This window comes from Cervus elaphus, chromosome 18, assembly GCF_910594005.1.
Source record: "Cervus elaphus chromosome 18, mCerEla1.1, whole genome shotgun sequence".
Classification (NCBI taxonomy): domain Eukaryota; kingdom Metazoa; phylum Chordata; class Mammalia; order Artiodactyla; family Cervidae; genus Cervus; species Cervus elaphus.
Genome location: NC_057832.1, coordinates 71,756,380 through 71,772,287, shown reverse-complemented (window position 1 = coordinate 71,772,287; position 15,908 = coordinate 71,756,380). Strand labels below are relative to the sequence as shown.

The window sequence follows — 15,908 nt, the reverse complement described above, 5'->3', positions numbered from 1 at the left end:
GAAGAATAGTAAATATTTGGCAGATTTTCTTTATATATGTCTACGGTTTTGCCTATATTATACTTCCCTGGTGGCTCAGATGGTAAAGAATCGGCCGGCAATGCTGCAGACCCAGGTTCAATCCCTGGGTCAGGAAGATCCCCTGGAGAGGGGAATGGCTACCCACTCCAGTATTCTTGCCTGGAGAAGCCCATGGACAGAGGAGCCTGGCAGGCTATAGTCCATGGGGTTGCGAAGAGTCAGACACGGCTGAGCAACTAACACTTTTAACGGTTTTGCCTACACTATGTGAAAGTCAGTTGTAAACATCATGATGCTTTATCTGTAAATACTTCAGCCTGCATTTTCTAAAAATAAGATCATTCCTGGGATGACTTTGGATTTTGACCTTTACCACAGCTAAGAGATTTAACAGTCATTCCATAATACCACCTTATATCCAGCCTACATTCAGATTTCCTCAGTTGTCCTAAGAATTTCCTGGATCTGTTCAAAATTTCTGTGTTGCCTTTGGTTTGTATGATTCTTTACTTTCTTTTAATCTGGGATAATCCTGTATAATAAAGTATTTTCTGAGAAAGGCAACTGTAGTCTCAGCTCATCCCGTTACAATTCAGCCTGTAGCGCTCTTGAGTGATGAGTACACCCGGAAAGGCAGTGAGAGGGATCTGAGAACCCGGCGGTTTGATGCTGGAAAGAAATCCGACCTGGGCTCCTGTTACGTTGTTTTTGTTTCAATGACTGCACTGTACTAATGTCAGAGTTGATTATTAAATACAAGTAATCTACTTTGGTATTTACATTTTTCTGTATATCTCTTAGATACTGTGTTTTTTCACTTGCCACCCAGAAATGGAAATGGAGCCACTGTATATGGTATCTCTTGCTATCGACAAATTGAAGCCAAGGTAAGACAGTTAAAATGAAAACCAAAAAAACACTTGAAAACTGTTTGTACTGGCCACTTAAGATGTAGAATTTGGGGAAATACATAAGTCTTTATTTTTCATGTGGTACCTGTAATATTGTTTTAAATTTTTATAAACCGTGTAGCTGTTTTCTCTACTGTACCAGTTAATTCACGTGACTGTTTCTCTAAGTTGAGATTAGTGACTATATTTGTATCATAATGTTTGGTACATTGTTTTTAGATAGTGATACCTAAATTATCCATTTATCTTCAGAATACTGTATTTCAATTTCATGGTATCCTTGAGTTTTCTATTTCTAATGTTTGGTATGAAAACTAAAAAAAATACAGAACAGACTTTTAGACTCTGTGGGAGAAGGCGAGGGTGGGATGTTCTGAGAGGATAGCATTGAAACAAGTATACTATCAAGGGTGAAACAGACCACCAACCCAGGCTGGATGCATGAGACGGGTGCTCAGGGCTGGTGCACTGGGAAGACCCAGAGGGATGGGATGGAGAGGGAGGCAGGACGGGGGGATCGGGATGGGGAACACATGTAAATCCATGGCTGATTCATGTCAATGTATGGCAAAAACCACTACAATATTGTGAAGTAATTAGCCTCCAACTAATAAAAATAAATGAAAAAAAAAGAAAACTAAAAAAAAAGGAATGGTAATGAGTGTTTTTCTTTTTTTTAGAAGCTTTCTAGAAGTAGTGGAAAGTACTGACAGTAGCTGCAAACTACTCACAAGTTATCTTAATTACCTATAATTAAGATTTTGATCATTCTTAAACTTACCTGCCCTCCTAATGCCTAACTTACTATAATAGCTCTGATTAACAAATTCAAATAAACCAAGATGGTAGCTTCCCCTTTCCTGCTTTGTTTCTGAGCACCACATTCTTTTTGCAATGGGGATACACTTTCTGAGTAGATCGCTTTCCTTTGATGAAATCATTAATACTCTGAAGTAGTGGTACTGGTATGTGTCAGTCATGTCTGACTCTTGGTGACTGCACAGACTGTAACCCACCAGGCTCCTCTGTCCATGGAATTCTCCAGGCAAGAATACTGGAGTGGGACAATATTGTAAAGTAATTAGCCTCCAATTAAATAAATTAATTAAAAAAAAAGAATACTGGAGTGGGTTGCCATTTCCTTCTCCAAGGCATCTTCCTAACCCAGGGGTCAAACCCAGGTCTCCTGCATTGGCAGGCAGATTCTTTACCTCTCATACCACTTGGGAAGCTTGAAGTAGTTCTCAGCTGCACATTGTAATCACCTGGAGAGTTTTAAATAAGTAGGGATGACTGGTTCCCCACGCCAGAGATGCTGAGTTAATGTTCTGGCATCAGGAGTATTAAAAGCTCCCCAGGTGATTCTCATATGCAGGCCAGACGATGAACCACTGCTCTGAAACAATGGTTTTTAACCAAAACTACCTGTAGACTTCTTAATTATAAGCATAATTGCTGGGCCTTTCCTTCTACAGACCAAATTAGAATCTCTGATAATTGATCCTAGGCAATCACAAAGTTTTAAAAGCTTCCTCAGGTGGGTAATTAACTTAGTCATAAAAATTTTTCTTTTAATTTTTATAATGAACGTTTCAAACACAGATAAATTAAAAGAATGGTACAATAAATTCCTGTATACCCAACCATCTACATTCGGCTGTCGTTAATATTCTACCACATTTGCTTTGTGTGTGTGTTTCCCTGAACCATTTGAAAGTAATAAGTAAATTCCAGCATAAACAAGCTAGTTAACTACATGAAATAACCCTTCACGCACAGGACCTAGAACAGAGGACACACATTGTAAATATTTGTGGTTCAGGTGAATGCCGTGCTGTGCTTAATCGCTCAGTTGCGTCTGACTCTTTGCAATCCCATGGACATAGGCAGCCAGGCTCCTCTTGTCGATGGGATTCTCCAGGCAAGAATACTGGAGTGGGTTGCCATACCCGCCTCCAGGGGATCTTCCCAACCCAGGGATCGAACCCTGGTCTCCCACATTGCAGGTGAATTCTTTACGATCTGAGCTACCAGGAAAGCCCAAGACTCCTGGAGTGGGTAGCCTATCCCTTCTCCAGGGGAACTTCCTGACCCGGGAATCGAACCAGGGTCTCCTGCGTTGTAGACAGATTCTTTACCAGCTGAGCTACCTGGGAAGCCCTTCAAATGTATAACTGAATTTAGAGATAAAGAAATCTGAGAATTTGTATTTGACTTCTTCACATACTGTTACCCTTGCACATTGATATTACTAGATGAAATTAATTGAGCTGCTGCCTTTTCTTGGAAATCTGTTCCTTTCACTACCATTTACCCATGTACATTGTGTGTGTTAGTCGCTCAGTTGTATCCGACTCTTTACAACCCCACGGACTGTAGCTTCCAGGCTCCTCTGTCCATGGAATTCTCCCAGCAAGAATACTGGGATGGGTAGCTATTCCCTTCTCCAGTAAGTTGTATAATCACTAGTAAAATTTTTTCTCCAGTGCTGTTGTTATTAACAGCAGTTCTCATGACCTGCCTAGATCATGATCCTTAAAGTGGCACTCCACACTGCCTGTCTCCCTTACCTCCTGAGTCTGACCTACTTTAGTCTATCAGGATTGCCCATTTCTCCAAGTTGTTTTCTCCTTATCTGATAACTAGACAGATAAACCAGATAGCAGAGGTCCTAGAGCCTAGGAGAATGCCTTTCATTCCCTTTGAACAAAGGTGAGACCTAATGGATGAATCCAATAAAGGTAAAGAGGTAGAAGCAGATTGAAGAAAGGCTCTACTCTCATTGTAATTTAACAGATCATCAGTTCTTAGGCAGCTGAAGACACAGATCCAAGGAGATGTCAGGCAGTACACGAGAAGGGGAAGAGTCGCTCTTACTGCCCTCACAGCCTTTCCTGGGGTTGATCAAGTCTTGTTTCCTAGCAGAGAACTGCAGAAATCTTATGTAGTCATCCTCAAAATCACCAAGACCTGAGTTATGGCTCAGAACTGGACTACAGTACGGTACAGGTGTGCCAGGACAGACTTTGAACAGTGGAGAATAACCAGCATAAAAAAACTGCTGATGATTCTTCCATCTCTTGAGAAACAAGCTCTTAAACTGTCCCTTTCTCACCAGAAACAAAAATCTCTGAAAGGGGTATCCATTTTAAAACTGGAACCAAGGATGACTGGTTTGCATTATGGTTGTGGCAATTTACGCATAAAGTATTCTCCAGCAGACTGTAAATTCCTTGAGAGCAGAGATGGTCTTTCACTGTTACATTCCCATTGCCTGCCAGAATCTAACACAGAGTGCTCTGGTTGACATTTATTCATTCAGTAAATATCTTCTGAGATTTTCAGTAAGTACTTTTAAATTTATTAAGTGCAAGTATTTTTTTTTCTGATTGCTATCTTATATTGAAACATAATGATTTTTTAAAATATTTCCTTGGAAAATTTCTAATAGTGACTATTTGTTTGTAATAGGCATTGAAAGTACGGCAAGCAGATATCACCAGAGAGACTGTTCAAAAAAGTGTCTGTGTTCTAAGCAAGCTGGTAAGAGACCAAATAACCTGTTAATATCAAACACTCATGGCAGCTTTTTATTTGAGAATAAAGCATTATTGGAATGAGGAGAGGGACTTCCCTGGCCGCCCAGTGGTTAAGACTCTGTGCTTCCACTGCAGGGGGTATGGGTTTGATCCCTGGTCTGCGAACTAGATCCCATAGGCCACAACTAAGACCCAGCACAGATAAATAGATAAATATTTTAAAAAATAATTTAATAATATGGACCTTACTGATAGGATCTGAAGGATCAGGGTATTTCTTCCAAGATAGTAATTTTACACATAGGTCAAGAATAGTCTCCTAGAAAAGAAATGATTATAAAAGATTTTAATATCAGAAAATTGGTGGATTGCTAATGTCATTCCTCTACACAGTTTCTCGAAGGGTAACCCGAAAAAATATATATCAGTGAATTTTTTTTTTTATACTGGACCAGATGACCAGTGTATAGGAGTGCCGGATGTTGGACAGATACACCATTTTGAAAGGCTTCCTGAACGATCATTCTTCAAAGAACAATAATAATCATAATGGTGCCATTTATCAAATGCCTGTATGTCAAATATTCTATAGCTGGCACTTTTTAGATAGAGTTGTCATTTTAAACCTCATAAGAAGAGAGATCTAAGTACTTACTGTTCTTGTTTCACAAATAAAGGTACATCTCAGACAAAAATGTCTCTCAGAGACATGTAACTGCTAATGATAAAGTTGCGGTAAAAATCCAGTTTTATTGGACAGAAAAAAACAGGCAGGGAGATGGAGAGAGCTGGCTCATGCAGAAACATCTGATGGTTCATAGTGCCTTTTAGCCTATATGTAAAAATATGTTTAGATAGTAATGATATATTAACCAGGATTTTTGTTGTTGCCTGCCAGAGTCTAGCATAGAGTGCTCTGATTGACATTTATTCATTCAATAAATATCTTCTGAGATTCTCAATCAGTACTTTTAATTTATTAAGTGCAAGATATTTTTTTTTCTGATTGCTATCTTATATTGAAACATAATGATTTTTAATGACTTTTGTTGTTGTTTTAACCGCTAAGTTGTGCAGCCTCAGGGACTGTAGCCCACCAGGCTCCTCTGTCCGTGGGATTTTCCAGGCAAGGATAATGGAGCGGGTTTCCATGTCCTCCTCCAGGGAATCTTCCTGACAGGGATTGAACCTGCATCTCCTGCGTTGGCAGGCGGGTTCTTTACTGCTGAGCCACCAGGAAAGCCCATTAACTGGGATACTGGGGATAAAACTATTCCAGTATTACTTGTTTTAACTAGTTAGAGAATATATACAACATTAGTTTCTGCATCCTGAAAAGGACATAGAAACCAGAAAACATCTAGAAAAGAACATTTTATTGTTGTTCAGCCACTAGGTCGTGTCCGACTCTTTGCGACCCCATGGACTGCAACCCACCAGGCCTCCCTGTCCTTCACTATCTCCTGGAGTTTGCCCAAATTCATGTCCACTGAGTCAGTGATGCCATCCAACCATCTCATCCCCTGCCGCCCTCTTCTCCTTTTGCCTTCAATCTTTCCCAGCATAAGAAAAGAACATAAAAGGATGGAAATGGTAGGAAGAGGGTTTTAAATAGGTAAGAATTAAGGAGTAACTTTGTGTTCAGATACACAAAAGAATATTATATAGAATATAATAAGGACACAGACCAGTAGTTTTTTTTAGATTCTAAGCCTCTATTGAAGACCAGAAAAGGCAAAATGAACTTAATCATGAGTGTCCAACTAGATATAAGAACTGAGTGCTGCAAGGATGATTAAATGTAACCACAAGCTAGCAGAACAGTGTGAAGAATTATGATGTTTTAAATTTTATGATACAAATGGCTATACTAACGCATATATATGGAATTTAGAAAGATGGTAACGATAACCCTATATGCAAGACAGAAAAAGAGACACAGATGTATAGAACAGACTTTTGGACTCTATGGGAGAAGGCGAGGGTGGGATGATCTGAGAGAACAGCTTCGAAACATGTATATTATCAAGTGTGAAACAGATCGCCAGCCCAGGTTGGATGCATGAGACAAGTGCTTGGGGCTGGTGCACTGGGAAGACCCAGAGGGATGGGATGGGGAGGGAGGTAGGAGGGGGGATCAGGATGGGGGACACATGTATAATCCATGGCTGATTCATGTCAATTTATGGTGAATACCACTACAATATTGTGAAGTAATTAGCCTCCAACTAATAAAAATAATTGGGAAAAAATAAATAAAAAATAAATAAATTTTATGATACTAATGGCTAACATTTAAGTGCTTTCTATAGCCAGATAGTCTAGTAAGTGCTTTTGAATGTGAAAGTGTTCGTCAGTCACTCGTGTCCAGCTCTGTGTGACCCCTTGGACTGTAGCCCGCCAGGCTCCTCTCTCCATGAGATTATCCTTCCATATGCACGTGTTTACATTAGGCAGCAGACATAGAGAGGTTAAGTGCCCAGAGTTATGTGACTGAGTGACCAGAGCAACACGCAGGAAGTCTGTGCCCACACTCCCAACCCAGTGCTCTGAGTGGTGGTTACTTTGTACCTGCACCCCAGAAACTAGAACATGTGACTTAACAACATTCAACTGTGAATAATAAGATACTAAAGTTATCAGTAACTTTTTCCTTTCTGGTCTTTTCAAGTTAAAAAGTTGTGGGGTGTTTGTTTTGTTTTGTTTTTACTATTATCAAACTAATGGTAATTTCTCTTTTTCTTTAAGCCTCTCTATGGCTTACTTCAAGCAAAACTTCAACTCATTACACATGCATATTTTGAAGAGAAGGATTTTTCCCAAATTTCCATTCTAAAGGTAACTTTTTATCCTCCATGGATGTGTTTGAAGACAGATTCATGAATCAAGTAGATCTTTAATATTGTGAGAGATAATTTATTAACTTAAGAAAGATATTCTTCTTTGAAAATAACATTGAAAATTGGCCAAAGATCTGCCCCAAATGTACAATTTCTACTTAGTAAATGGTGACTACAGTTGATTGTAACAAATATTTCTGTTAATGGATCGTAGCCCTTTTGCTATGGCATTGCTTCTCTACATTTGTTATCTCATTAATACCCTGCACAGTATGTTTATATATCAGGCTTCTGGATCCTAACTCCCACATCAAAAAGCACAGAAAAACTACATGACTATTTTACTGAAGAATAATGTTTTTCTCAAGGCTGCCATTATTGTATACAGCGTGGACCTCTCCTGGATTCCAGTGAGAGAGAGACAGTTATTTAGCAAGGACGTAGAGGGAATTTATCCTAGGAATCCATACCACCATGGGAATGGATCAAACTCTAAAATGTAGAGGTAAAGAAAGAAGGAGTGCTGGAAACTGGCAGAGTTTCAAAGAGACAAAACTGCTTCAGTTTGTCTGAAAACTGAAGCAGTTTTCCCCTGGTCATCCTATTTCTGATTCAGTGTCTAAACTGATGGTAAAGTGTTCTAAACTGAATCTTATTTTATAGGAGCTCTATGAACATATGAATAGTTCCCTGGGAGGAACTTCGTTAGAAGGATCCCAGGTATATCTTGGTAAGTCGCTTTTTCTACAAGTCAGAAGAAATGCCCTCTGTTCTTTTTGTTTGGTATGTTGGTTGCATGTAAAACTTCATGATCAGAGTTACATTTCTATATGGTATCTAAATTCTCCAACCAAAATTTAGGAGTATTATTGTATAAGGCATATTTCAGCTTTTCAGAATAATAATGGAAGTTTTTTCTTTTCCTTACATTAATGCTGATCAGGTCAGTTCCTTGTCATAGCACAGGGAGAGCAAGGGAGAGAGAGATCTGCTTATTAGTGTCTTTCTATTCTAAGATTTTTCAAGTTGGGGGTTTATGCTATTTTCACAACCAAGAACATCCATTGGTGTGTCAGGCACTCGGTAAAAGTCCTTTTCATGATTTTTTTTTTAAAAGTCTTGATCACATAGTAATTTATGCTCACTCACTTTGAATTTTAGCATAAAGTAGCCAAACTGTGCTAGGTTCACTTTTGCAGTTCTATGTGTAATGTGAGTTGGTTATAAAACTCCTTTTCAGAGGATATATTTTTCTCTGAATTAATTTATCTTGTCTTATGGCAGGCAATCAGAGAAGACTGTGATGCAGAAATAATACCTATGGGGTGTAGTGCCCAAAAACCTTGTTTAAATGATTGACTGCCACTGTGAAGTACAAGCTTCAGGATTTCTAAACTTGTGCAATTTGTAAGATGGCTTTAGAATGGGAAGAAGGTGTGAGAGTTGCACGGCCACAACATGAGCCTCTAGCCACAAGTAACTGTTTGCATTTAGATTAGAGTTAATAGAAATTAAATTTAAAAATCAGTTTGTCATTTGCCATATTTCAAGTACTCACTGGTCACTTATGTCTACTCTATTGGACAATGTAGATTTAGAATATTTCCATTATTGCAGGACATTCTATCTGATAGTATTGAAGTTCTGTTTGTATGTGTACATAATCAGATATTACATAAATATTTAAATTTTGCATAGTCCTACTTTTACCTAACTTTTTTGAGGAGATTAAAACTTCCCTTGAAAAAAAATAAATAAAACTTCCCTTGACAAAAACAGGTTGTAGTCACAGATTAGCTTTCCTTTTCTTTTTTTTAACATTATAGGTTTATCTCCTCGGGATCTTGTGCTTCATTTTCGACACAAGGTATGATACTTTATTTAAATTTATGATGTACTAAAATTATGTTCATTTAACTAGGCAGATTCCATGAGCTGCATGGTCTAATACAGATTATGGCATAACCATGTTTTAATTTTTGTGAGACAGCTGTCATAATGATAGAAAGTTAAAAGTGTTGGTAGTGCTTATATAATAGAAATTTCTAAAAGTACACAGTGTCTGTTTATTTCAGTGCAGGATAGGATACTTTCTTCTACAGTTGTTGATATTTTGGATATTATGAAATTAGAGTGGAAAGAAACCTGTTTTATTTTATTTTATTCTTCTTCACTATGGTTGATTACAGGATGTTGAGAATAGTTCCCTATGCTATACAGCAGGACCTTGTTGTTTATCCATTCTATATGTAGGAGTTTGCATCTATCACTCTCAAACTCCCAATTCACTCCTCTCCCACAACCCCCTACACGCACACACTTGGTAACCACAAATCTGTTCTGTAAGCCTGTGAATCTGTTTCATGGATAAGTTTATTTACATTGTATTTTAGATTCCACATGTAAGTGATATCATATGGCATTTGTCTTTCTCCCTCTGACTTACTTCATTTAGTATGATAATCTCCAGGTCCATCCGTATTGCTCCAAATGGCATTGTTTCTTTCTTATGGCTGAGTAGTAATCCATTGTGTGTATATGTGTGTGTGTGCATGTGTGTGTGTGTATACCACATCTGAAAGAAATATGTTTTCATTTATCTTGTAGACTATTTTGCATGTTGCCCTGAGAGTGAAACATTTTCCAGCAAAATCTCTATACTTAATGTCTTTTGACTGGGGCATACACACATTGATTATTCTCTTAACATGTATAGTGAGTATCTGTCTGCTCTGTGAGGTTTTTTTTTTTTACATTTCATTTACAAACAGAAGTAAATGAATAGTACCTTCCCTTTAAGGGGCTTGCAGATATTTCAAGCAAAAAATGGCACAACTTCCTCCCAAAAGTCCAATTTGATAGTGATATAAGTGGTACTCACATTTTTTAGAGAACTCAAATACTTAATTTCTCAGTATAAGTTTGTAATTTTTGATTATTTTTAAAGCACTAGAATTATTTAATATTATTGGCTCAATGTTACATGGTTATATTTCAGGAGGGACAAAGGCAAATGAATAATAGGCTTGGATTTCTTATTTTAATACAATATTTTTTTTCTTTCTTCAGGTTCTAATCCTATTTAAGCTAATTCTTCTTGAAAAAAAGGTGAGATTTGATGGATGGAATATTTTACACTTATTGGCATTTCTTAAAACTAAAGTATAAATTAAGACTTTTTTGGCTATCAAATTGCAGTGAGCTAAAGTACATATTCTTTTTTACTACTATAGAAGTGTGAATTCGTGCAGTGTTTTCTGGGGGCAGTTTGATAGTATTCAGTTATCAAGGTGGTTTTGACTATGTCGGTGATAGAGAACTCTATGTATGTACGCGTATGTGGCTGTGCTGTGTTGACACGTGGAATCTTAGTGACCTGACCAGGAATGGAACCTGCACCCTCTGCAGTAGAAGTCCAGAGTCTTCCCCTGGACCACCAGGGAAGTCCCCAAAACTCAGTCTAAATTGACTTTAAAAATGTATTGCCTTGCTTCAGACTCGAGAGTATGTTGACTGAATGGTTTGATAATATAATTAAGTACCTAGATTTTTTTCATCTCTTTGCTCTACAGTCCACAGTGCTAGCTTTATCTTGAGCCTGATTTCCCTTGTAGTATAGGATTACTGCCAACAGTAGTTGAGCTATATGCTGCCTCAGCTATATGCTAGTGACAGAGATAATATCTTTTCCCTAATCACTTAATGAGAATTCTTCCCTTTAATTCATCTGGGCCTGTGAGACCATATGCCTACCCAGAACCAATAATTGTTGCTGAAGAAATGTCTGTATTGATTGGCTTAAGCCTGGGCTCCAGATGCACTCTCTGGTACAAAGGGATGGGATTGCCATAATTTTAGATAAAAAATTATAAGGGATTTTAGACCAGGATCTGCACACTTAAGCCCCAGGGCCAAATCTGGCCCGCCACCTATTGTTGTAAGTAAAGTTTTATTGCAACACAGTTTCAGCCATTCTTCAGCGTATTGTTTATGGCTGCTTTTGAACTACAGTGGGAGAGTTAAGTAGTTGGAACTGAGACCAAATGGCCCACAAATGAAAAATGCTTACTATCTCACACTCTATAGAAAGTTTGCTGACCTTTGGTTTAGACGAGTCAGGAGCCATCCCTGGATCTGTGGTCAGTATTACTGTGCTCAATAGAGATGGAATGGATGTTGGAGGGTCAGCCATTCACAATGTCCAGTATAATTAATTATCATAAAAATGTTTACCATTTGGCCCAGTAATTGTCCTCTTAAGAGATTTGTTTTCCAGAATTTACCTGAGCTGACACAGAGCTCTAAGAGATTCTTTCACAGAATCGTTTTTAATAATAAATTATCAATGAATAACAAGTTTTATCTTGTATATCCAAACAACAAAAAAGATTCTGAGTGGTTTTATTGTCGTAAAGATGTTTCATAGCATGTTAAGTGAAAAATGATGATCCAACTACATATCAAGCCCAGGATTCTGATTTTATAAATAGATTGTATTTATTCATTGAAAAGAGATTGGAAGGAAAGACAGCAACAGTTTGGTGACCATGTATATTTTTTAAGAAGGAAATACTTTTCTGTATTCTGGTTTTCTGAATGAATATGTATTCTTTCTTCAAACAGGAAAGTAAATTTAAAAAAAAGAATGAAACATGTACTAGGGCAATATTTCAATCTTTAAAAAAAGCTTAGTTGTAAAATACACATAACGTATAATTAACCATCTTAACCATTTTTAAGTGTGCAGTTTCTTAGCATTAAGTATGTTCATGTTGTTGTGGTATTCTGTCCTCAGAACTCTCTTCATTGTGTAAAACCGAAACTCTACCCATTAACAATAACTCCACTTTCACCCCTTCTCCCACCACTGGCGATCACCCTTCTACTTTCTGTCTCTATAAATTGGACTGTTCTAGGTTTATCACAAGTGAAATCATATGTGTTTGGCTTTTTTCTTTTAGCACAGTGGCCTCAAGGTTCATCCATGTACAACCGATGTCAGAATTTCCTTCCTTTTTGAGGATGAATAATATTCCATTGTATGTACATATGACATTTTTTTATCCCTTCATTCATTGATGGACACTTGGATTGCTTCCACCTTTTGGCTCTCATGAATAACACTGCTGTGAACATGGGCCTGTGTAAATGTCTTCAAGACCTTGATTTCAGTTTTTTGGAGTATATACCTAGAAGTGACATCTCTGAGTCACATGGTAGTTCTGTTTTTAATGTTTTGAGGAACTGATGTATTTTCCATAGTGGCAGCACCATTTTACATTCCTACCAACAGCGCACAAGGGCTCTAATTTATCCACATTCTATCCAGCATTTGTTATTTACTTGTTTTTTGATAGTAGCCATCCTAATAGGTATGCGGTAGTATCTCCTGGTTTTGATTTGCATTTTCCTAATAATTAGTTATTGTGAGCACCTTTTCATATTTTTGTTGGCCACTTGTATGTCTTCCTTGGAGAAATGTCTTCCCTAATCCTATACCCATTTTTAATCAGGTTTGGTTTTTTGTTGTTGTAAGTTTCAAATTTTTATTGGAACTTATAATTTAAAAAAAAAATGTTTTTCAACACAGTGCACATGGTTATATATATCTGAAAAAAATTTCTGCAAAATAATACTTAGTCTAGCCACATGCAGTGGCATTTATGATCAACTAGGCTTTATTTAACATGGCAAATCATAGGTATACCCTTTTTATATTCACTTGATAAAGATATCCTTTAATGCAAGTCTTGGTGTCTCTGTATTTACACACTACTCCCTAAATCATCAGTGTTTAAGGAGAGGACAGGTGATTGTGGGCATCATGCTTTATTAGATATGACTTAGTGCTACTAAATGATTTAATTGTTAAACCAATTAAAAAACTCATCTCAGCAACTATATGCTTGTTTTTTCATCTAATTTAATTATCACTGGTGTTCCTCATAGCTCAGTTGATAAAGAACCTGCCTGCAATTCAGGAGACTTCAGTTCGATTCCTGGGTCAGGAAGATCCCCTGGAGAAGGAAATGGCAACCCACTCCAGTATTCTTGCCTGGAGAATCCCATGGATAGAGGAGCCTGGCGGGCTACAGTCCGTGGGGTCATAAGAGTTGGACACGACTGAGTGACTTTCACTACAGTGTTAGTTTTAGTTCCGTATCTAACTGAACCCTGTCCCTCAATTTTTATTCTGAAAACCCTACAAGAAAGTTGATAGAATAATTTTCTAATGGACACTTTACATCCTTCATCTGTATTTATGAGTTGTTAGCATTTTGCCACTTTTGCATTCCATTGTTTTATATATGTTCATTCTTCCCCCTGAATCGTCATAATTTTCAACTAATTTGTAGAACCACAGTACTTCATTCCTAAACATTTTCAGATATATTTCTTAAGAATAAAGGTATATTCCTGGGGCTTCCATGGTGGCTCAGTGGTAAAGAATCGACCTGCCAATGTAGAAGACATGGATTCAATCCCTGATCCGGGAACGTCCCACATGTTGTGGAACAGCTAAGCCTGTGTGCCCTAGAGCCCATGCTCCACAAGAGACGCCAGCACAGTGAGAAGCTGTCACACCACAACTGGAGAGTAGCTCCAGCTCTGCAACTAAAGAGAAAGCCCACACAGCAATGAAGACCCAGCACAGCCAAAAATAAATAAATAAAATGTTTTAAAAAAGAATAGGGTATATTCCTACATAACAAGAGTATTTTCATATTCAAGAAATTTAACATTGAGATAATAAATGATATCTAATATACAGTGCCTTTTCAGATTTCCCCAGGTATCATAATAATGTGCTATAAACTGTTTGCTTTTCTTAATCTGGGGACCATGGATCATGTATTGCATTGTTAGCTCTCTTTAATCTCAAACAGTTTTACCACCTCGCTTCTTGTTTTGTTTCTCTGTTTTTATGACATGGATTTTTTTTTTAATAATCCAGATTAGTTCCATTTTAATATTAGATTCATATGATTATTTTCCTTTGGCTCATTTCAGATTAAACTTTTTTGGCAAGAATATTGTATAGGTAGTGATGTGTCTTTCTGGGGCATCATATTTGGAGGCCCATAAACTGCTTGTTTTCTTATTGGTGATATGAAGTTTGATCATTTGACTAAGGTGGTGATTGCCAGGTTTCTTCATATTAGTACTTGTTATTTTCCTTTGCAATTAATAGGTGAACTGTGGGATGATAAATTTGAAGCTAATGTGAATATGCTGTTGCCCAAGAGCCTTGCACAATAGTTTCAGCATCCGTTGGTAATTTTTACTTGAACCATGATTTTCTGATTCTGTCATAAATTCTGTATTTATTAGCTGTTATACTTCCATAAAGAAGAGTTTTCTTCTCTCCCTTCTTTGCTTCTTTGCTTTTTTCTTTTTTTTTAAAGTGTCATTGTGGACTCGTGGATTTTCTAATTTAATTTTGATTGACTCCATTTCAGGTTCTCTTTTATATTTCTCCAGTGAATAAATTGGTGGGTGCCCTGATGACTGTGTTATCCCTTTTTCCAGGTAAGAGGGTAGCAGTTTCCACTCTCTTACTCTTACTGGACCTTTGAATGATAAAACTTTTCAAGGACAAAGTGGTTAGGGTTACTGCCTGTTTTAATAGGATATTTTCACTTTGGCAATAGATTTCTCTTTTGTCTGAGATTTTCTTGTTTTCAATTAAAATTTGAGCGAGCATAGCTCATTAAAATTTTTTATAGGAGTTCCACTATTTAAAGCAGAATACACAGCTCTTCGGAGAAGGCAATGGCAACCCACTCCAGTACTCTTGCCTAGAAAATCCCATGGATGGAGGAGCCTGGGGGGCTGCCGTCTGTGGGGTCGCACAGAGTCGGACACGACTGAAGCGACTTAGCAGCAGTAGCAGCAGCACACAGCTCTTATCTTCTAATATCTTATTCTAAGCCAAACTGTTCTCCAACATTGTATGTTTTAGGCATGATTGAACATGGACTCAGTGACAGTTCTCAGTACAGACCCCGAAAGAGTATGTCTGAAGATGCTGGGCTTCAGGAAAGTAATCCCCCTGCAGATGAATTTGTTTGTATGCCTGCTTCTGATATTTCAAATACCAACTTGGGAACTGTCAAGAAAATCCTGGGAAACCATGGAGGAGATGCAGCCATCAAGACTGAAGAACCTTTGTTCCAGGTAGAAGATGATAACAGTGAACAAGAAGCCAGTGATAGCAATCAATATCTGAAACCTCCTTCTCGCCCATCTCCAGAGTCTTCAGAAAGTGACTGGGAGACCTTAGATCCTAGTGTCTTAGAGGACTCCTCCTTGAAAGAACGAGAACAGGTGGGGTCAGAACAGACAAACTCATTTCCAAAGGACTCTTTGCCCTCAGATAGTCCTCCGATTACTGTTCAACCTCAAGCTAATACCGGCCAGGTGGTCCTGATACCAGGGCTGATTTCTGGCTTGGAGGAGGACCAGTATGGCATGCCCCTGGCCATCTTCACAAAGGTAAGAGTTAACGTCCTTTATTAATGCCCATAAGGATAGCACAAAATCCTTTCAGAATTTAACTCTCAGTGTTGAACACATTTAAGTCTGCAAATTCTCAT

At 37.8% G+C, this 15,908-nt stretch overlaps 1 protein-coding gene across 1 annotated transcript in view; it reads left to right on the top strand.

The window, feature by feature from the left end:
* The window catches only part of AVL9 (AVL9 cell migration associated), a 55,121-nt gene that overhangs the window by 18,294 nt on the left and 20,919 nt on the right, over positions 1–15,908 (top strand). Inside the window, exons 3-10 of the mRNA XM_043873333.1 lie at positions 823–908; positions 4,404–4,475; positions 7,220–7,309; positions 7,975–8,041; positions 9,138–9,178; positions 10,381–10,419; positions 14,772–14,841; positions 15,275–15,807. Of these exons, the coding sequence (XP_043729268.1) occupies positions 823–908; positions 4,404–4,475; positions 7,220–7,309; positions 7,975–8,041; positions 9,138–9,178; positions 10,381–10,419; positions 14,772–14,841; positions 15,275–15,807 (998 nt within the window). The remainder of the gene's footprint in view (positions 1–822; positions 909–4,403; positions 4,476–7,219; positions 7,310–7,974; positions 8,042–9,137; positions 9,179–10,380; positions 10,420–14,771; positions 14,842–15,274; positions 15,808–15,908) is intronic.